The sequence below is a fragment of the Agelaius tricolor genome, unplaced genomic scaffold, assembly GCF_023055355.1.
Source record: "Agelaius tricolor isolate 1412-34295 unplaced genomic scaffold, bAgeTri1.0.p SCAF_3, whole genome shotgun sequence".
Lineage (NCBI taxonomy): Eukaryota > Metazoa > Chordata > Aves > Passeriformes > Icteridae > Agelaius > Agelaius tricolor.
In genome coordinates this window covers 25,314,206-25,335,385 of record NW_027269263.1, presented here as the reverse complement: position 1 = coordinate 25,335,385, position 21,180 = coordinate 25,314,206, and the positions used below count along the sequence as shown (strand labels likewise).

Here is a 21,180-nt window from a genome sequence, read left to right as displayed (position 1 = left end):
GTCAATACAATAACTAAAAATAAAGATTAAAAAAAAGTACACTGCAGCTATTTGTTCCTGAATTGTTATGTTTACCCATACCAGCCCAGATTTCCATTTAGGCAGGCCTGTAGTCCCAGATGTTCAGTCATTTTCAGCAACATGGTCACATCCCAGAAGATTTGGCCTGCTGGAGCAACTATATAAAACATGCCTGTAATTTTCCACTGTAACTGGGAGATTGCATTCCTCAGGGGCGAGCAGTCACTGACTGGGTGGCCCTGTGCACATGCAGGCAGCACAACCCTGAGTCCTCTCCAGCCTCTCACCATGGCAGGGGGGCAGAGCACTTCTGTAGCCCAACAGGGCTTGGTCTGGCATGAGGAGGCTCCCGTCAGTAGCACTTCCTAGGGGAGGGGGCCATGCTGCTGGGACCCATGGCCAGCTGCTGCTGCAGGGATGCATGTGGCTGGGCCTGCAGGTGGCTGCTCTGCTGGTCCTGCTTGCACTCAGAGCCTGTGGGCATAGTTAGTGTTTGTTGAGGTGATCCAAAGAGAAAAATGGTCTTTAACTGAATGAAAGAAGATGCTTCACTAATCACCTCCTGCTTCCTGATGAATGGGCAGAGGCCAATCACAAAGGCCCTGCACAGCTGGGGAGACTCACCCTGCTTCCAGGTACTGGTGTAAGGCCACCTCTCAGGAAGGCTGTGGGATGTCTCTGAGTACAGCCTCCTCCAAGAATCCAGCTTCAGCTTAGGGAAAACTAATGGGCAGATCTGTGTGGCTTATTCTGCTTTCTTCCACAGGTAGCAGTGGTGGCAGAGGATGGTGGAGAAAGACACAGTGGCTTAGTGCCTATTCCTGATAATTCTTTTGGCACAGGATTTGCCTCAGAGAGTGCAAGGAGGCATTGAAAACTTGCTGGAGCTAGGTGTTTCCTTCTCTGTGCCAAAGCACCTGCTGAGAGCTCATGTGCCAGAGAGTGGAGTGCTCATGTCCTCCAGAAAGAGTGGAAGAGGTGTCCTGTGAGTGCCTTGAAGGAGGACAGGTTTGGGTCAGATGTTGCTGTGCTGGAGGGGCTGTATAGCAGTGGACAGCCAGGCTCAGTGCTGTGGTGGCAGCTGGTTCCAGCACACCTTACCTTGCCTTACCTCCTCCAGCCAAGCCCAGGGTACCAACACCACTCACTCCTGCAGTGCTGACAGACAACCAGGAGCACAGGGCTCTGGCAGGCAGCCCCAGCCCCCACCACTGATCCCTGGCCACTGCTTACATCCGGCCTCCAGCCTTGGAAAAAGGAGACTCCACCATGCTTCCTTCAGCAGCAGGAAGGTCCTTGTTCTTTAGGTGCAGGTGAGGCATAAGGACAGCATGAGGATGCTCTAGGGAGAACTGTGGCAATTCCCATCTCTGGTTCCTGAAAATCCAGCACTCACCTCTTGACAGAAGCAGCACAATCCAGAAAGGGCAGCCTGGCCTCAGCTGCCAGCTTTGCCTGCATCAGTGGGGTAGTTCTGGAAGAAAAGACCCTTCTGTGGGTGCTGTTGCCAACTTTGATTATGACTGGGCTGGTTTTCCTGCCACTGATTTTTGTCCCACAGGAGGACTGGTCAAGGCATTGCTATTCCTGGAATCATCAAGCAACAGATCTACTCTTCAGGTGGGCAGAGACAGACATCCTCTTCTCACACACATGACAGAGGGCAGTAAACAGATAAACCAGGCAGGCGGCTTCCATTAACTCACTGAGCAGCAAAGACAGTGTCCAAAGAAGCTTTTCTTGCGAAGGAGGGCCTGGTTGGCCATTTTGTGATCTCATATGAAAAGAGGGATTGAAAAGGCCTAGAGGGTAAGTCCTGTGAGGAGTGGCTGAGGGAGCTCAGATTGTTCAGCCTAGAGAGAAGGATGCTCAGGGGAGACCTTCTCTCTCTCTACAACCACCTGCAAGGAGACAAGACAAGAGGACATATTCTCAAGCTGTGCCAGGGAGGTTCAGGTTGGATACCAGGAAGAATTCCTTCACAGGAAGGATGTTAAACACTGTAACGGGCAGCTCAGAGAGCTGGTGGAGTCACCATTCCTGGAGGTGTTAAAAAAACATCTGGACATGGCACTTAGTGCCATGGTCTAGCTGATCAGGTGGTGATTGGTCAAAGCTTGAATTCAATGATATCAGAGGTCTTTTCCAACCCAACTGATTCTGTGATTCTTTGATATCCAGCTCATCTGCTCCTCGTAATGGGACACTTCTTCCAGCCAAAATCCCCTGACAGAAATTTCTCAAGGGCATATTTACCCCTCAGAAGTTCACCCCTTTCCTCTGTAAAACCATCAGTGTCCAAGGCTAGGAGAGGAGTCAGACAAGATGCTGTAAGCAGCACTGCCAACAAAGCCATCCTGGTTTCCTACAGTGCTTGAGCTGGCTGGGACAGTGGGATCACACCTCCAGCTTTCACAAGGCCACATCCAATATATTTGAATCAACTGGTCACTGCAAATATATTTTCTGTGGCATTAAAATAAAATGAAGCTAAAAATGTGTGAAGCAGGTAAACTGACAGTTTTAAATCAAAACAGAGCTATTGGAGGCTCTTGGTCACTGAGTGCCTGTATAGGGGAGCCTGTCCCTGTACTCTCCTCCAGCAGGGAGATGGGTGCTGCTGCAGTCACTGATTAACCACCCACAGGGGAGCTGCTGCCCACACTGCAGATTATGGCTTGACCCCCTGGCCACTAATTTCTGATGCTTGACTTCACTCTGCAGTGTTTTTGTAGACCTTTTGCCACAGCACTTGTTTCCCACAGCCTTTTGTTTCCCCTTAGTAGTTTCAAATGTAGGGAACAAACCTTATTTCTACCATCCCTGACTTACTTCTTATAAGTACTTGCTCTGCAGCTCAGCTTTCAAGACTGTGTGGAGGCAAGGATCTGGCTGGCTTTGAAAATATTTAGGTACAATTCCCCTTCTTATGAGAAGAGCTTATAAACCTCCCAAAAACAAGAGGTGAAATGAGATTTTTGTGAGCCATCCATGCTGCTTTGCTTTCTACCATGTGTTGCATTTTACCCCCCAACCAGAGAGGGAAATATCCCCTATGGCAGCTTCTCCTCACCCAGTGCAATCTTTGCTTGAGCTCTTTCATGCAGGCATGCAGACCATGCTGCCATTGGCATAAACAATAACAGGAGAAGAAGATGTTGAAATCATATTATATTTATTACATACATGAGATACAAAAACAAATTACCAAAATAGCATCTTTTTTTTTTTTGTGAGTCCACAGGACCTTGAAAGAAAAATACATACGTAAAGTGGATTGGTAGACTAGTGACTTTTCTGGTGCTGTATGTCTTCTTTCCCCTCACACTCGTGAACAAAATGCACTCTATGCAATGTGGTTTAAGGATGCTTTACAGAAAGGATATATTTTAGTGCTGAAAACTGCAGTAAACTGTGCTATATTTCATACTGGTGTTAATGAGGGAGTATAATGGCTGTATATATTGCAAACAATAACAGAAGAAAAAATAAAATGTTCAGTTTTAAATACTAACATAAAAATAAAATAAACTCCAGGCCCACCATGAATTGCTGGGTTGTGATATGTAAATGCAAGTCCTTTCTGTTCTCTACATCCACTCCTCTTGCTGCAGTTGGAGTTTTTCTTCTCCTGCAATTGCATTTTTATCTCAAAGTCTTTTCTCCCCACTCTGTTTGCAAAGTCTTACTGGAGTCCTGCCCACGGGGTCCAAGTGCTGGTCTGAAGCTGGGACTTCAGTGCAAATACTTTATCTTTCAGATTGCATCCTCAGATATTCTGAGTGGCCAGTGCAGGCTGGCCATTCCCTTTATACTGTTAATGCTGTCCAGCTGTGGGGGTCCTCAGGAGTGCTTCTGTTTCTGGGAGTTTTTTCTCATGTGCCACCTTCGAATTCTTCTTTCCCCAACACAATTAGACTCCCCACACCGTGAAGTGGCAGGTAGTAAAGTGCTTTATACAATGAAATATTTACACTAGGGCTAGGTTCATTTTTTAACACTTCAAGGACAAAAGCTCAGAGACACTGCACCCTCTGCAGCTGGCTCTTCTCTGCAGCCATGCAGTGGGTGGAGAGCTGGCCTCTGCCCTGCATCACGCCTGTGCCAAGGCAGAGGGGTTCAATTCACTCCAGCAGCTCTCTCCTCAGCAGCATCAGCAGAGAATCTAGCCCTTGAAACCTTCAGCAGGGCAAACAGGCTAAAAGCAAGTGGCACCCAGTTCTCTTTGATGGGTGCCATGTCCTAACCTGAAAGGGGGTGTTTCTAAGGAGTGGTTCTCTTGCCACGCGGGTGGCAGCACCTACCCATTGCCTTCCCCACAGCATCCTCTGGGAACCCCTGCAAGTCACTCAGGATGCACACTAGTGGCACTGGCAGTGTTTGCTTCTCAGCAGTAGCTCTCTGAGGGTGGCAGTTTAGTCTTGGGTGATCAGTGGCTTCATGAGAGTTGTTCCAACAGCACACTGGAGCGAGACAAGCATCCACCACCCTTCCTTTTTTTTTCCCTCAACATAACAATGAGCAGGGCTCAGGGTGAGGCCCTGACAAGGAAGCTATAGGCAAGTGAAAGAACATTGGCCAGAAAGGGTTAAATTAGACAGCGCCTACAACTCTGAATGCCTCACTACATGTTTTGGCACTATTTTCTTACATTCCAGTTTTCATGCTAGAGGTCTTCTCTTTGTGGAGGCTGTTGCATTTTGTGCATAAAGAAATGCCCTAGGCAGTTGCACACCTCTAGTTGCAGTCTCTTTTCAAAATCTCCAAGACCTTTCTTCCAAGAGCCGACTTCCACTGATGCACAAAACTTTTCATGTTGACAACGAGTCTGCCTGTTCGGACGTCCTCGTGTCCTGCCACAAGATACTCCAAGCCTGCAAACCAGCAGAGTGGTCAGGGACTGCACAGTACCATGCTCAAGAGGCCTACTGAGCTGCAAAGTCAGCCTGGATATCTAGTCCCATGCAAAAAAGCACTTACACAAAGAAATATTTATATATATTGGCTCTCATCTATATCTGTATATCTATAGCTCTATCTGTATGTTTGGCAAAATGACTCCTGCGGCTACCTGTCAGAGAGATGCAGCAGACAAAATGTGACTTTGTGAGCTTCTAAATATAAACAAAAGATGGATGAACTCTGGGGGTGGCACAGCAAGTTTTTACACCTTTTCTGGGAACTGCTATTACCTTAATTTGGCAGCCATCTGCCTCACTTCTCCCTGAATAAATCTGGGCCTGGAGATCAGTTCAGCGAATTCCAGAAATGGAACAGTGCAGGACAGTCCAGTGCTCAGTATCTTGCTCCGAGTGGCCAGTGGCCCCTTGGAGGCAAAGGCATGCCAGACCCCAGTGAGAGGCAACACTAAATGTGCTGGCACCAGTACTCTAGAAGAGCCTGAAGGAGTGGCTGTCACACTGGAAAGAACTAATTTCTGCCTCTGCCAGATGTTTTAGAGACATGACAGCAGGGTCTGACAAAGCCTCAGCTGGTTGTTCAGAAACACATAGAAAGGGCTGGAATGTGTCCCTGTCATGCCCTGCTGCAGGTCTTTCCTCAGGCATCCAGGTCTGTGCTTGGCTTTCAGGACATGACTCAAAAGAGTGCTTGGAACCAGGTAACAACTGCTAAACAGAGGGATAGAGCAAAGCCTTTGGCTTGAATTAGCTAAAGAAACACTGCCACAGATCCAAACAGCCTAAATGGCCCACAAATGTGCCATAAATGGGGATAATAAGGAGTACAATCCCTTTCATGGCAGGAGGAGCTCCCTGCCAGGGTGAGCATGCCACTGCAGCACATTTAGGGTACAGTTAGCATTAGACCCCTCCTGTACCCACTCCTTCTTGCACCAGTCTGGGGAGCACAACGCGCTGGTGCAAACCAGGCACGGGAGATGGGCCTTCCCCAGTGCTCTCAGCCATCCCACGCCATCCTGGCTACAGCTTGTGTTGTTTTGGGCTTCCATTTTGCAGTCCAGAATAAAGGAAGGGTGCCTCCCAAATTAAAGGTCAAGCAATACAATTTGCTTTCTACTTTATTTGAGTTTTTGGGCACACACATCCTCTCTTCTTCCAAGTAAACACAGGATAGGTGTGTGGCAGCATCGCCCTTCAAAAGACATTAATTTTGGCCAAATGTTAAAAATATCACTTTTCAAGGGTTCCTAGATTTATTTCCCTTGAGAGAGAAATGTGGTATGCACACTCAGAGAGCAAGCAAATATTGCCGTGGTTGCTGACTGTGTAGGGCTTTCTAGATTTTCAACCTGATGCTACAGAACTGTAAAATTAAAACTAGTCAAACGACTGAGATGCAACTTGAGGCTGTGCAGTTTGTCCTGGCAGGCTGCTCTCTGCCTCTCTGACTGTGCTTGGCAGAGCCATGGAAGGGATGGGCTCCTGTTACCTTGCAAACAGGTGAGACCTTTAAATCTTTCAGCTCAGTGTCCCCCAGAAGCAGAATCTGCCTCTGTGTGTGTGTGTGGAGGACAAGGTGTGCAAGGGTGGTGAAAGGGTTCCCCTTTTATGAACTTAAGCACGTTTTTCATCTGAAAATAGCCCTCACAGATTTGATAAATGTTTGCAGGTTTTTTTGCCTTGTCAGAGACTTTAAGAGCCTACTCTCCTTTTGGCAACCCTTTACTTCTGTAAAATGGTATAAAAACACATCTGCCTTACTTTTATGTTTAACTTTGATCTCCTCTATGTTTTTGAAGATGTGATTTCCATTATAGCTGTATGTCAGAAAATTGTTTTATGTCAGCTTGACTTTTCATCCAGCTGGTTTTGGTTTATTCACCTGTAGGCCATAAGCTCTTACTGTGATAGAGGGCTGAATCTGCTAATATTGTACAAGCCACTCAGAAATGAATGTAGTAGCTAAAGAAAATAATGAATTAAAAAAAAAAAATCAGGAACCTTTTTTCCCTCTTTGACATCACCGAATCTTAAAGATTCACTCAATGGATGTTTTCAAGTTTCCTATTAGCAACAAACTTCTTTTCAACATGAAGGCTGAGACTAATTTATACTCATGGGACCAGCAGCTGTATTTCAAAACAATAGCAAGCTTTGCAGTGAAAATCATGAGAGCTGGCAAGGAAGTAACAAGGGATTAACACCTGATGTGTCAGACACCTGGACTGTCACTAAGAACAGTTGCATCTCCCCCTTTCTGCTGTTTTCTAAGAGATCTCCACTGATTCTGTGATTAATGCTGTCTTTTCATCTGTTGGGGAAAATCAGTGAAGCTCTTCTGAAGTTAGTCGAGTGGCAAAGCTGGGTGTCAGGTGTGGGGCTGCCCTGCAGGCTCAGTTTTGGACAGCTTCCATTGCATTCCTTCAGGTTCATATTAAGGCAGCTGCATCTGGGCTTTCTTGCTTGAGTTTTCATTGCATATGGAAAAATACACCAGCTATGGCTATTTGATTAGTGATTTATGGTGTTCCAGCAATATCCAAAGTCTTACTGCACTTAAACAGTAGAGCCCTACCTAATGCTGCTGATTCCTCTGACCTTTGCACCTGACAGGTCCTAGCTACAGCTGTGCTATCACAGCAGCTTGCCTTCAAAACCAGACAGTCACTCCTGAGGACATGAAAGAAGGCTGCAAACACCTCATCAATGAATAACCTTTCTGCACAGCCCAGCCCCACAGACAGCCCTGTACCCCCTAGTTGCTAGTGCTGCACATGAAAGGGATGTCTCAGCACCTACATCAATGCTTCCATTGCCAATTTCCCAACGGTGTATACATCTCATGGAAAGAAAACCCTTCATTTGAATTAGTTGGTAACTGCTCATTTATCTTGGAGTTGTAAAGAGAGGTGTGTCAGCTGGAGCTTAGTTTTGCTCTGTGGAAGAAACCCCTGAACCTGCATGTCCTTATCCATACTGGAGACTGCATGCATTGTTTAGTCACCGTTGCTTATACTCCATTTCAGTGAAAGAAGATGGGAAAAAACTGTGGAGCTCTTCCCTCACTGCATAAGAAAATGTCTTCCAAATCTTGTAGATCTAAATTTGTGTTACTTTCAAAGAGAAATCTTCCCCTGAGTTTAGATTAGAATTTCAGTGCAGTATCCCAATTCAAATTAGATTTACATATGTTTTTATAGATTCAGATTAGCTTTAGCTTTGAAAGATGTATCAAGATGTATCAATGCTATTTATTGTGGCATGATGTGCACCTCCCTCCCTCTGGGAACAGAGACTGGTATAGCTGAAAGCCTGTTGCTATACTATGGAAAAAGAACTGTGTGTTTCAAAGCCTATAGGATGAACCAAGTTTTTCTCTATGAAATTTCAATTTGATGGAGATTGCTGTTGGAATCCAAGTGATGTAACAGACAATAATTTTTAATTAGCACTGGGCTGCAATCCCAGCTCATTGGTAAGAGGAGATAGAGGGGCTGCAATGAAATCTGTGTATATGTGGTGGGGATGTACTGTTCAGGGAGTCAAACTTACCAGGATTGAGGATGGGACAAGTGCAGCCTCTGTTAGTCCACGATTCAGGGTAGAGTGTCCTCTTGCCCCTGAGGATCTTCAGCTTTGTGGACTTCAAGACTTTCTTGATCTTCACACTGACTTCTGCATGGGAGCCTTTGTCATGAGCTGACAAGATCTTTGTCTTGATCACTGGGAACACAGGAATTCAAACCCAGGAATATACAAACTATTTACAGGGCTCTTTCTTTATTTCTTGGTCTAGTGCTGGTGTCTGGGTGAAGCAGTGAGGACAAGTGCTTTGTTACAGTGGAGTTAGCCCAGTGCTCCTTGCTGGGGAGCCCAGGATCAGAGCAGCTGCTGGGAAGCACATACATCCCCACACCCATGGGCAGAAATGCTGCCAGTTGCTTTGGTCATGGCCTCTCGAACTGCCAGGAGAGTGTGAGGTCCCATTTTTCCCCTGGAGTTCAACAAACCCTTTGTGTTCCTTATCTCTTTTGGAAATCAGTTGGATTTAGGGATGGACCTGGAGGCTTTGCTGGCCTCAGCCTCATCCCACCCAGTGCCAGTCCTGCTGCTTTGCAGAGCTGCCAAATCCAAATTCAGTGGAGGAGAGCGAGCCATTGGTGGGGACTGGGGCAAATCAGGGAGTGTTTTGAGCTCACTCATACCCACATTTCCTCCACCTAGCATTCCACTGCTGAGCCCCTGTGTGGTGGAGGCTCAGGGCTCAGCTCCTCCACCTGACCTATACTGGTAGGTATCCCCATATTGGTGGTGCTTTTTTCAGCACCCACACTGGGAAGCTCAGGGCAGCCAGCCTCTCTCAGTGAGACCTCCTGGAGCTCATGATGAGCCCCATAATTCATCTGTCTCTCTAGTGTAGCTGACACCTTCACATGTTGACTGATGAAAGTGGGGGCAGCCTGAGTGCACTTTAGATAAGATTTATGAACTTGGAGGTTTTGTGGCTTTCTTTTTTTTTCCAGTTTCTTATCTTTTGCAAGATTAAACACAGTTACTATCGTGGCTGGGAAGCAAAACAGAGCAGAATCAAATTTTTTCCTAATATCACAAATCCAGGGCTACATTTCAACAACTGGCAACCCCTTGAACTCCACTTTGTGGGTTGCTCTGCAGCCTGCAGAGGTATGGGCTATCTCTCTGTGCATTTTCGACTTCAGTGTGAGATGAAAGAGGTGCAGGAGACCCCTGCAAGAGATGCCTTGTGAAGGAAGGGAGTGCTGCACAGAGCATTCCTTGCTCTGCCACAGTGTGAAGGAGGCAGTTCATTGGCACACACCAGGGAGGTCTTGGGAAACAAAGTGCCTTTCTCATTCATTTAAACCCAAGAGACACATAGACAATATATATCATCCCCTTGCAACAGCTGAACTTTGTTGAGAGTGGGAGTTCCCAGTTGCTACTGGAATTGTTTTATCCATGGAATGGTGATCACAGTCCCTCCTCACATTCAGTATCATTCAGAAACAGTAATTTCTAGACCCTGATTAGGGCACCTTGTCTATGACATTGTTTCAGTGACCCATTTTGGGTAACAGTGGTTTATAGTCTCTCTTGGACCTAGACAACCTCCCAGGGACATTTCCAGCACTCGTCCTCCCATGATTTTTGTACAAGGGTGTTTTGATAGCAAAAGAGATGGGTAACAGAACAAGATGCTTCACCCACCTTGACCTGGAAACATGATACCTGTACATTTTGGCTGAAGTTCTGCCTTTAGACTAAGTATCCCGTGGGTTTGCCAGGATGGAGTGGTGCACACACAGCAACTCTCATGTATACACTTTTGCACTGCCTTGCAGACGTCCCTTTGCAGCCTCCTCACCCACAACTCACCATAGGTGTACTTCATCCCGCAGAAGACCTTGGGATTCCCTAAAACTTGCTCTTTACATTCGCATTTACCTGGGGAAAAAGAAGGAAGCAAATGGTGGTGAATTGGGCTTAAAAGACAGGAGCATTTGCAGGCAGAGCCCAGGAACAGCCAGAGGTTTTTCAAGTGGTTCACAAGCCTCATACAAAAAGAGAAGAAGGAATTTGCAACTGTTTTCAGATTGAGAGTGAATACAGACTCTTAGTCCAAGGGCAGTTACCCCTTGTTTACAATTAGAAGAGAAGGAAAACAAAGGCCTTATTATTTTGCCTTGGGATGCAAATAACATGCGTATCTTTCCCTGTGGTATTTTCCACACCGTAATGTACCAGACAAAATTTTAAAAGGAAATGTTGCAGAGGTTAAGGCAGATTAATGACTTCCGTGATCTTAGAACAAAGAATAACATGATATACTTATTTACGTTTAAAATGAAGTGGCCTAGACAAATGATGGAGCTTTCCCCTCAATTAACTCAATTATTGTATCTTCGAGATGTTATCAAGCCCCTCTCTGAAAACGGAGGAAATGACGCCTGCCTGCTTGCATGCAGCAGCTGCAAGGGAGGAGAGCCTGATGCTGCCCCACGGGGCCAGCCTGCCCTGCACCCACCTTCATGCAGCACCCACCTCCCCCAGGCTGGGAACACTGGAGGGAAATAACTTCTCCAGCCGCATGCTAGACCATCTCAAATCGCACCACAAGCTGCAAGCGATGCCAAAATTGTTCTGGGTATCGGGGAAATAAATTCTGAGTTAGAAATCCCCTACCTGCCTGCCAGTGAAGTGGCAAACCCCACCCTTTAAATAAAGTTGCTGCTTTGTTGAGTTTCAGGGAATATAAAGATACCTTTAAAAGATGATGGTCAAGTAAAACATGAGGACACTCAGCCTTGAAATTCAGATCTGGGACTGCAAATTCTTACCTTACAACAGCTAAATGCTGGGTACAGGCATTCAGCATGGAGCATCTGTCTAATGGGTTTGCACATCCTTGCATTGATGGGATGAGCCATAAGGCCTCTGAGGCTCTGGCTCTCAGAGGGGAAGGAGGTGGCCACAAGGACATTCCTCCACATGTTAGTGTGGGAATGTCCATTTCCCCCTGCAACTGCCAGGGAGCTAACTACAAGTCAGTGCAGCAGACTAGATCTGCAGTGGCTGCTGGCAGGAGGGATTGGGCGGGTGGAACACATCCTACCAGAGTGCCGGAGTGCTGAGAAGCCCTGCTCATCCTCCCAGCCCCAGGTGGGCTCGCTCTCGTTGAGCACTGCCTGGAAAGGAGGTGCTTCATTGTGCCAGGAAACTTCTGAGCTGTTGAGAGGAAAGGGAGATGATCAACCTTCTTCCAGGAGCCAGTGGAAAGCAGGGCCACTACCAGCCCATCCTCCAGACACAACGTAACTGTGTGTCTTGATGGTGGTAAATGCAAGAGGCAGTTTTGGAAGGTGAACAGGTTGAGTGTTGTCAGAGAGGATCATGGATCCATTTTGCGTTTAAAATACGTTATAGAGATTTATATACCACAAATATCTTCAGTCTGGTAAAGAAAGCAACATGTCAGATTTAGAGAGTGGGGCATTATTAAAATGTGCTGTTTTCTAAAAGTCAGAGCTTGACTCCAAGCCCCAGTCAATATAAGCTGAGTTAAACCAGCAAAATTAAGCCTTCGGTCTCCTCTCACTCAGATGTCCCTGAGGCCCACATTTTACATGTTGTGGAGAGGAAACAACTGTGAAGGTTATGGAAAACACCTGGTACATTAACACCAGCACTGAGAGCAAAAACTCCAACATCGCTGGTGCCCTGCCATGGTGTGCCAGGCTCCCAAGGGAACCACAGCCTCAGCTCCCACTCTATTCCCACTTCTTGGCCATAACAAACCCATACCAAACCCCAAGTATTTGACATAATGGATACTTTCAGCCTGCTTGCCATGTGCAAATAGAGCCTTCCTGGAGCTGAGATCGCAGACCCCCCAGCTCACCTGTGGCAGTCACCGGTGTGGGGGTCGCAGCTGCGGGCGCAGTCGCAGGGCCGGCAGCCGTAGGGCCCGAAGCCCCAGTAGCCGGGCAGGCAGTGGTCACAGCGGGGCCCTGCCACGCCGGGCTTGCAGGGACAGTCCCCGGTGCTGGGGTCGCAGAAGGTGCCGGGGCCCAGGGGCAGCACAGCCGATCCCACAGGGTGGCAGGAGCAAGCTGCAGGGGAGGGATACCGTGAGGGACAGAGCATCTGTGAGTGCACAACCTCTGCATCACAGAGGTGCAGGAGATGCCTGCAAAACCACCTCTCTGCCGAGGGACACCTCTGGGGCTTCTGGGCTTTTTTATCCCTCACCCATACAAATCTGAGCGGAGTCTCCCTTTGGAATCTGTAGAATTTTAAGTTTTGTGAGCTAGTTTTTAATTAGTCAGCCTACCCTGGTGTTGTGTTATGTTTTGCCAAACAGGCCTTTATTACTTTCCTTGCAGCATCTGGATTCTAGTCCGGCCGAGTACCCAGGGATGTGCCTGCCTCACTGTGATGTTTGAGCAGCTGCGGGTGCTTCATTGAAAAATGAATCAGAGCATAATTGCCTTTTGAAATAATAACTACTGCCATGCATCCAGGAGGTTAAAAAACCCCTCAGAACAGTCATTTTAATTAAAGTGAAGGCTGAGCAAAAAGTACCCCTCTGTCTCTGCCTGATTTTTAAAACCATCAATTAAAAACATTAGGAAAAAAGAATGAGGGAACTGACAGCTCAGAGATAGGCTTATGCATATTCTCCAGGACACGGGTTTGCAGAATGCACATCAGAAATGCCAGCTGCTCTCTTTTCTCCCTCACAGCCTCCTGCATCAGAACAATGCACTAGAACTGTGCTGAGACATACTGGGTTCTCAGAAAAGATGCCCTAAAATAGGTGATGTGAAGCTTTCCTTACCTACTCCTTAGGGGTTTTTTTTTAACATCAGCATAATTTATGTCTGTTACAAGGCTACTTTCCCCCCAAGACGTTAATGTTTTCAAAGAACAGAAATGCAGCTATCAAAAGCATGAGCCAAACCTCTGACCATGTGGCCAGGTCAGCAGGTGATGCTGTGGCCTGCAGGACCAGTAACTGGGTGACGTGTGCTATTCTTCCCTCAGCGTTTGTACCAGGACATGGTAGGGTCAGCCTTACACTTTATGGCAAAAAATTCCCTGCTGAAACGCCTTTGCCCAAAGTGTCATTTGCATAAAATTGAGTTTCCTGAGAAAATTATACCTGTAGGGAATATTTTCACTAAATTCTAATACCAATCTTTCTATTTTGCAACTCTGAAGGCAATAGAGCTGGAAAGCCATTACAGGCAACATATTTCTTTCTCTTAAAATACTTATTGCTGCACACATACATTTAATTTTGCTCTGACAACATTTTTGTGGTTTCAGGAATCTGACATACCTGGAGTATAGTTTCAAAATATTAAAAGATAGATTAATATTGGCAGTTAACTTAGAGGCGACTATGATTCCAACATCTTTGCCAAAGTAATCCCCAAATTTCCCCCACCCTTTCCACTCGCAAACAAATATAATTATATAAAATTAAAAGATTAGAAAGGCTCTCCACAAACTGCGTAAGTAGCTGCAGGCACTGAACTCTGGTACCTTTAATAGCATAGTTTTCAACAGCGTGCACTGCAACTTGCATACCTTTCTCCTGAAGTCTGTGAAGTGTTTTACACCTGATACATTCAGCCAAATGCTCTATTTTCCTACTAGATGAGGAGGGTATTTCTGGCATTCCTCAGGCCCTTCAGGGGAAATATCAGGCACTTAAGGCTCTTCTATTCTCCTCCAGTTAATGAGATAAACCCACTGCTCAGCCAGAGATTTGGTCCTGTTTTGGTCAGGTTTCAGCTGAATTTTACATACAACCTCATTGGGGTGGGAGCTTTTATGTTTTAGACAATTCTTTTACACACTTTTTTTTCCCTAATATAAAGTTTAACATCAGTGGCAACACTACAACACTACAGTGAAGCAAGAATATTAAATTTACAAAAGCTATTATGAAAAAGAGCAGCAAACTCATAAGTAATTAAAAAGACAACTAAAAATGAGAATGGCTGGCTATACTTTTTAATAAAAGCCACAAAGAGATGTGTTGTAAAGGCTGGTAATTTCCAACAGGCCTGAATATCCACTTCTATGGATCCCATCCTTCCTGGCTGCTCCTCAATGAGCCACCAAGGTGAGAATCTGCTTTCCAATGGTGGCTGGCAAATTGAAGGTTTTTGTTCTTGGATCTTGGGTGAAGGCCCAAGATGACACTAAAGGGCATTAATCTGAATGGTTTGGGGGGCAAATTTCCAACATAGTAAATGTTTGTGAGGGGCTGCAGTGGGAACTTGTTGAACAATGCAGACATAAAGTGAAGCCCATCGCTATGCACCAAGCACAGAAATGAGGCTCTAGAGCTCAGATGTGAGCATGCTATACCACATTTGAAAGAAATGCATGGAAAAAGGATGGAGTGCTTCCATACTATGGCAAGGGCAGGAAGGAAAAGATTGCAGGACTGATTACACAATGTTTGAAATCTGGAGCTATTGGTCCCTCATGGGCAGCCATGCTGTGTTGGTTTTAGACCCCATTTTTCTCTTTCCACACAATCTGCACCTCACTGTAGCACAGGTAGTAGGAGTCCCCCATCCAGGAAGGTGAGAGGAGCAGCTGAGCAGCAGAGAAAGTAGCCAGAGGCAGTGTTGGATGGCATTTGATTGTGGACACACAGGTGCAGAGTGTAAGATCTCAGGCTGAGGCTTTTGCACAATGCCTGTCTCATGTGCTGTGGCCACTTCACCAGAGGGGCTGTGAGTCTCTACAGCCAAGGGAGCTCCTGTGAGAGAAGGAATGGCTGGGCCCTAGCCTTGGATCAAGAGAAACCTTCCACAAGCTTGATCCTTTTCCTTTTTTTTTTTGATTTTTAAGCAGCATTGTTAAAAATGCTAATTTACCAGCCAGTACTACATAACAGTATTCTGCATGTGACTTCCATGCACAGATGAATTAACAACTGCTTGTCCTGGCATTGCATGTGCTGACTGGGATGGAAAATCAGTGAGTGGGATGCCAGCAGAACTGGATTTCCCTGCCCTGGATTGGTGATACTGTTGTGGTTTCCTCGGTTACCAGCTAACCTTTGGAAATGACAAATATTTACCTTCAAAACCCTACAGTTGAAAAGCAAAATAAACTTGGCAATTATAAAACTCAATTTTATTGCCTGCAATTGTACTGTAGCCAAGGCTTAAAAACTCATGAGGATGGAAAGAAAAGGACTCATAGGTATGACAGGGGGAAAGAGTCCTCAGATTGGTGTTTTAAATATCAGAATGTTTCATTTTATCAGATACACTCCTACTCCTGAGCAAATATTATATACACTCTTTGCCTACAAGAATCTTTAAAGTATCCTTAAAGATTATGGCTTAACAACTCCTTTATTTACTTAGACCTAGGTATTTTTAAATTTTCAATGGTTGAACAATAATGGTGTCTTGAGCCAGAAACAAGCAGGCAGTGCCATGGCCTTCCCACGAAAGAATAATAGGGCTCCACGCACGTCCCTTGTTATTGCAGACCATGTCATGGTGCTTGGAAATGTTCCAGGCATAGGCTGTAATTGATCCTAACTAATTTAATTTAACAGTCATTAGTCATTTTCTACGGCCCTGCCGCTGCCATCTCCCCTGTGAGATGCTGAGTCCCTGGGTGCAGGGAGCATTCCTGGCAGGAGGAGACCAGAAGTGAAGAGGTGAAGGGGTCTTAGGGAGGAGTGCTTTTGTGAGGGTTTGAAAAGCCCAGAGAGAAATCATCTGGGAGTTTGTAGTAACAGGGTCTCTGAAAAGAAAGCATTCAGATAATCCCTATATTTGTGGAGTTCGGTTTGTGCTAGGAAAAGTTGTCTTCCTCAGATACTTGAGGGAGTATCATGCTTTGCAATTCATAAATGCAGAAAGAAAAAGAGTGATGAAGTAGATGTACTTGATGAAGAAGGTAAATAAATGTAAACTTTTTCTCACTATACTCAAGAGTATCTTTCAGTTCTTGTTAAGTATATGTTATCTTTGGCTTTTAAATACCAGAGTTCATGAGTATCTAGTGATCCATAAAGCTGGATTGTTACATTAAAGAGTAATGGAGGCAACACTTTTTTTTTTTTTAATGTGGAAAGTGGAATGCCATGGGCCAGAGATTCAGAGATGAATGCAGAAAGCCAAGAGAACCAAGCACTGGCATAAATCAACAAAAATACCCATTAATAATCTAAAATCCACAGCTTCCTCTGGCTCATGAAGGTGAGGAGAAACTTTTTAATCAAGAACCCCGGAATTTGGCTAACACACAGTTAATGATGTGATGTACTGCCTGACTTCATTAACAATGGTCTAACTTGCACACAGGCACGTGCACAGGGTTGGCAGCCTTCCCTCTGAGCTGGGGCTGCTTTGCAGCAATATGTCCTGAGACCTCTTGTTTCCATCTGGCTTTGCAAGGAAGGAAAAGCCACTCAGTGCTGGCCAGCCCAGGAGGTGCTATTTGACTTCTTCTTGGACCCTGCAAACAGCCACAGATTATGGACTGGGCAGTCTGGTACAAGGACAAGCTTCATGAAACTCCCCTCCCTCAATGGACTGAATGAGGTGACAAAGGAGATAGAGCCACTGCTTTTACTGCTTCCAAAGTAAAGGGTGGTGTCTTTAGGTGGCCAGAAAACCACACTCAGCTCAGGGCCAAAGCTTCACTTGCCTCAGAAAAGTGCATAATCTTCCCTGATGGGAGCTGGCTTGTAAAGAATATCAGGAATTACAACCCCAGCAAAGGTACCAAAAGCACAGAACAATGATGCTTCAGAGCTTGAAGGTCCCATGCAACATTTATTTCAGTCTTCTGTCATGCATTACCTACCAGCAGTCAATTAATACTATTTGTTCTTTCTTAATCAGCAAGGATGAATCCACGAGTTAGAAAAAACCATATAGCCTCTGCTCTGTGTGTAAATGCAAGACTTAAGCCTGTTTTCTTCCTAATGAGACTCCAAAACAAAAGTTCATTGCCTAAGTTCTGGCTATAATTAAGGAGGGAAAGTATCTGATATTACAGAGGAGATTTAGAACTTTGATGTATACAAGTTGGTAATGAAACTTTTTAAAGTAATTAAATTCACTGTTTAAAAAAATCATTGTGTACATACTACAGCAGTGAAGTAATTATTTACATAAGCAATGAGCTGTGGTCAATTCCATTTCCATAAAGAGAACTAGGGCTGTAAAACAGGCAGTTCAGCTGTTGCTGCCCCTCCTCGCAATGAGTGAAAGCTGGAGAGGAGGAGGACCTGTGCAACAGACTGCCAGGAATCTCATGAGGATTATATGCAGCAAGGGAGCAGGACAAAAGCAGCTGTTCCCAGCCTGGGGTGCAGCTCCTCACTGCAGGAGGGTTCCCTCTTCCTTTACATGCAGGTACTTCTCCTTGAGAGGAGAGAGACGTGCTCAGTGTCTCCTCAAAAGACACAGGCAGGGTGTCAGTTGGATTTCTTTCTGTCACTTGTGAAGGTCCCCCCTCATAGCAGGTGAGTCAGCGAGGAGAAATGTTGTGAAGCCAGTGGGTGGCTGTAGGCTCAGAGAGGAGGGCATGCCTGCACCCTGGATTTAGCTGACCATAAAATGTTCTCAGCATAATTTGGGGATCTGGAGTCCCCCATCGTGAGTCACCATCCTCACAGTGGTCCTTGGGGAGTGTGGCTTTTGGATTGCTTCTTTGCTTGGGAAAGATTTAATTTCACATGTGCCTGAATCATTGCGTTTAGTCTTGCCTCCTCAGCATCCCACCTTCCGGAATATCAGTTATCAGACAGTGTTCCTGTCTGTCCTTCCATACCCACCTGCTGCTGGGAACATGAACTGGTGGGCGATGCTATTTATCAGCTGCACCCCTGCTGGCTGAGGAACCCCATTCCGAGGTTGCAAACAAGGAGAACATGAAAACAAGATGCAGCTTTTCCTCTCCAAAAATAGCAATAGGAGAAAGTAAATTAATCATCTCTCTTCCCCTCCCCTCAGGCTACAGGGATCCTTGTCAACAGCATCTGTAGATTTTCACCCTGCAAATATCACCGCTGCTTTTTGCAAGCAGTATCACAAAGAGGATTCAAAGAGCTCCCAGTCCTTCAGTGAAGCAAGAAGATTGCTCCAAGGAAGGGCAAGAAGATCTCACCTTTGGTTTGACCCTTTCCCCCTTGAGAAGCCCTTCAGCAGTACGTGGCTGCTGACTTACGTTTGCAGGCGTCTGGGGCAGAGAAGGGCCTCCTGAGGTCGCGGTAGAAGCCCAGCTTGCAGTGCTGGCAGTGCTGCCCTTCCGTGTTGTGCTGGCAGTTGTCACAGACGCCGCCGCTGCGATTGCCCGACGCCAGCCACGCAGCCATGTCAAAATGACAAGTGTCGGCGTGCCCGTTGCACTTGCACGCTGAGGCAAAGCCAAAGGGAACAGAAAAACTCATTAAGGCTGTGAAAGATACTGGTTTATAGAAAAGAGACACAAAAACTCAAAATCACGTTTTGGAACAGGGACTTGGCCTATGAACCTGTTATTCATTTGAATGCCTGAAGTAGCACTACATTTTCATCTACACTTCCCAACCTCTGGAGATAACGTTTAAGAAAAAGTATTTTCTTTAATTCTTTTATTTCCAATACAGGTTTTCCAGTACAAGGACAGCCACAGGTGGTCAGGCCAGAACAGAGAGACCCACATTTACCGGTCCTGCTGAGGAAGGATCCTTCCCTCCCAGCTTTAGAAATCAGCACTGCCCTATACAACATCTGCCATGAGGGTGCTGTCAGGATATTCCCCCACAGCTGAGGGAGGAAAAAGGCAGGTGGAGGATAGGTGTGTGAGAGAGTACAAGCATCCTCCTTACCCTGTGCTGGCAGTGGAGGAAATCTGCATGCCCACACAACTGAAGTCAAGGGTCAAGTGAGACCTGTTCCAATGCCTGCTCATCAAATGCTGCTGGTGTGAGTAGGAATTCACTGTCGTTCCCTCAGGGATCATCCATACTGCAGTGAGCATGACCATAGCCCACACTGGCAGGCTGATGGTTGCTTATGTATGGATAGCACTATAGTCAGGGCAGGATGGCACTCAGCAGGCCCGCAAGCCTTCCTGGGGTGGTGTGGAGAGTCCTCAGCACCCTTCTGCCTAGACTGCTGCTCTTACTGAAGCACATGGCTCCATGACCTCTGCATTCCCCTGCTTGCAGCACTCTCCCTAGGCATCCCCCCCGGCACTGCAGAACTGATCTACAAACCTCCAGAGCCCATGGCTGCTCCTGCCCTCAGTGCCCAGGGGTGAGCAGAGCCCACACCCAGCAGCAGAAAGTCATACCTCCTGCAAAGGTGTTTGTCAGTGGTGTCCATGGATAGGACAAATCTGGCCCCTTGTCAGCTCCAAGGTACCCTGGTAGGCTGCAGACTGCCCACAGCAGCAGACCTTTCCCCCAAGAGATGCACTTGGGTCCCAGAGAAAGGCCAAACCAACAGACATCGTGGTCTGGTGAGGATTGCCAAGTGAGGGGCTGTGCAAACAGGGCTGTCCTGGCCACACAAACACATGGTGGGTGCTGGGCAGGGGTGTGGCAGTGCCTCTTCACTGCTGAGCTGCTTGGAAAGCACCTCCCCACCACCTCAGGATGTGCTGCTCTTGGACACACAGGAGAAAGGCACGCATGGGGAAGCATTTCACTCTGGCAAGGATCTGGAGACACCATTCCTGACTGGCTACTTACACTGACACTCCCTGGGGGCTCCAGTCTTGCCATCAGCAGCCTGCCAAGGCTGGTCGTTGTACAGCGGGGCGCAGTGCTGGCAGTGGGACCCTGCAGTGTTGTGCTTGCACATGCATTTCCCATGGACCTGGTAGGGGAAAGAGAGCAAGGATCACCCACAGCAAAGGCCAGAGTCTCTGGGGCCCAAGCAATGCCCACACACAGGAAATAGCATGCCAGCTACATGCTGTTGCATTGACTAGAAGGAGGGATATAGCATGGTGTCCAGTTCAGCCAGGGGCAAATATTCTGTAGTTACACTTTCAGTTAGGTTAGTATGTGTAGATCTGCATGTCATGGTATTGTACACCATGACATATTACTTTTGGTAATTACTTTGCTAATTAATTACTCATGGTATATTACTTTTTTTTTTTTTTTTGAGATCTAAAAACGTCTTTAGCCGTTTCCAGATGCAGCATGAATTTCCAGGAGAGATTTAAAAAAATGCCGGGATTCAAAGCACCCTTGAGAAACACTGTAAAACCTTTCTCTTTTTCTCTCTCATAAACATGAATACACCTTTGCAGTACTGCAGGAATAGCACCTACAATCTCAGCACTCAGCTCTGTGTGCCCAGCTATCTCCAGCAAAAATAAGTATGAGAAAAAGGAAAATCAACCCCCTGAAACATAAATATCTACTCATCCTAGGGAGAATTTTTGCCCCAGAAAGGAAGAATCAAGGACAGCACAAGGCCCCAAGTGACTGACTATACTCGGACATGTTCATGACAGATAATTTAACAGCTAGACAGCCCAGTGTACGGGGGTAATTAGAGATGAAAAGCCAGCACAGCACACTTGGTGCCAGCTGCCCTGTCAGTCGCTGGCATTACTCACCCTGTTGGCAAATGCAAAGAAAACAGGATGTGGCTAGAGGGCACGAGCAGCCGGCAGTGCCTGGATGCAACAAGATCAAGCTCTGCAGCAGCATGGCTCTGCTGGC

General features: G+C 46.4%; 1 protein-coding gene across 2 annotated transcripts in view; it reads right to left on the bottom strand.

The window, feature by feature from the left end:
- Window positions 1–3,179: 3,179 nt before the first annotated feature.
- Window positions 3,180–21,180, bottom strand: part of NTN4 (netrin 4) — a 47,925-nt gene continuing 29,924 nt past the window's right edge. For both annotated transcript variants that reach the window (XM_071423247.1, XM_071423248.1), the window contains exons 4-10: window positions 20,194–20,320; window positions 18,684–18,872; window positions 12,361–12,571; window positions 11,575–11,687; window positions 10,338–10,406; window positions 8,496–8,666; window positions 3,180–4,895 (exon numbers count right to left, since the gene is read on the bottom strand). In XM_071423247.1, coding sequence (XP_071279348.1) covers window positions 4,759–4,895; window positions 8,496–8,666; window positions 10,338–10,406; window positions 11,575–11,687; window positions 12,361–12,571; window positions 18,684–18,872; window positions 20,194–20,320 — 1,017 coding nt within the window. In that variant the 3' untranslated portion in view covers window positions 3,180–4,758. The remainder of the gene's footprint in view (window positions 4,896–8,495; window positions 8,667–10,337; window positions 10,407–11,574; window positions 11,688–12,360; window positions 12,572–18,683; window positions 18,873–20,193; window positions 20,321–21,180) is intronic.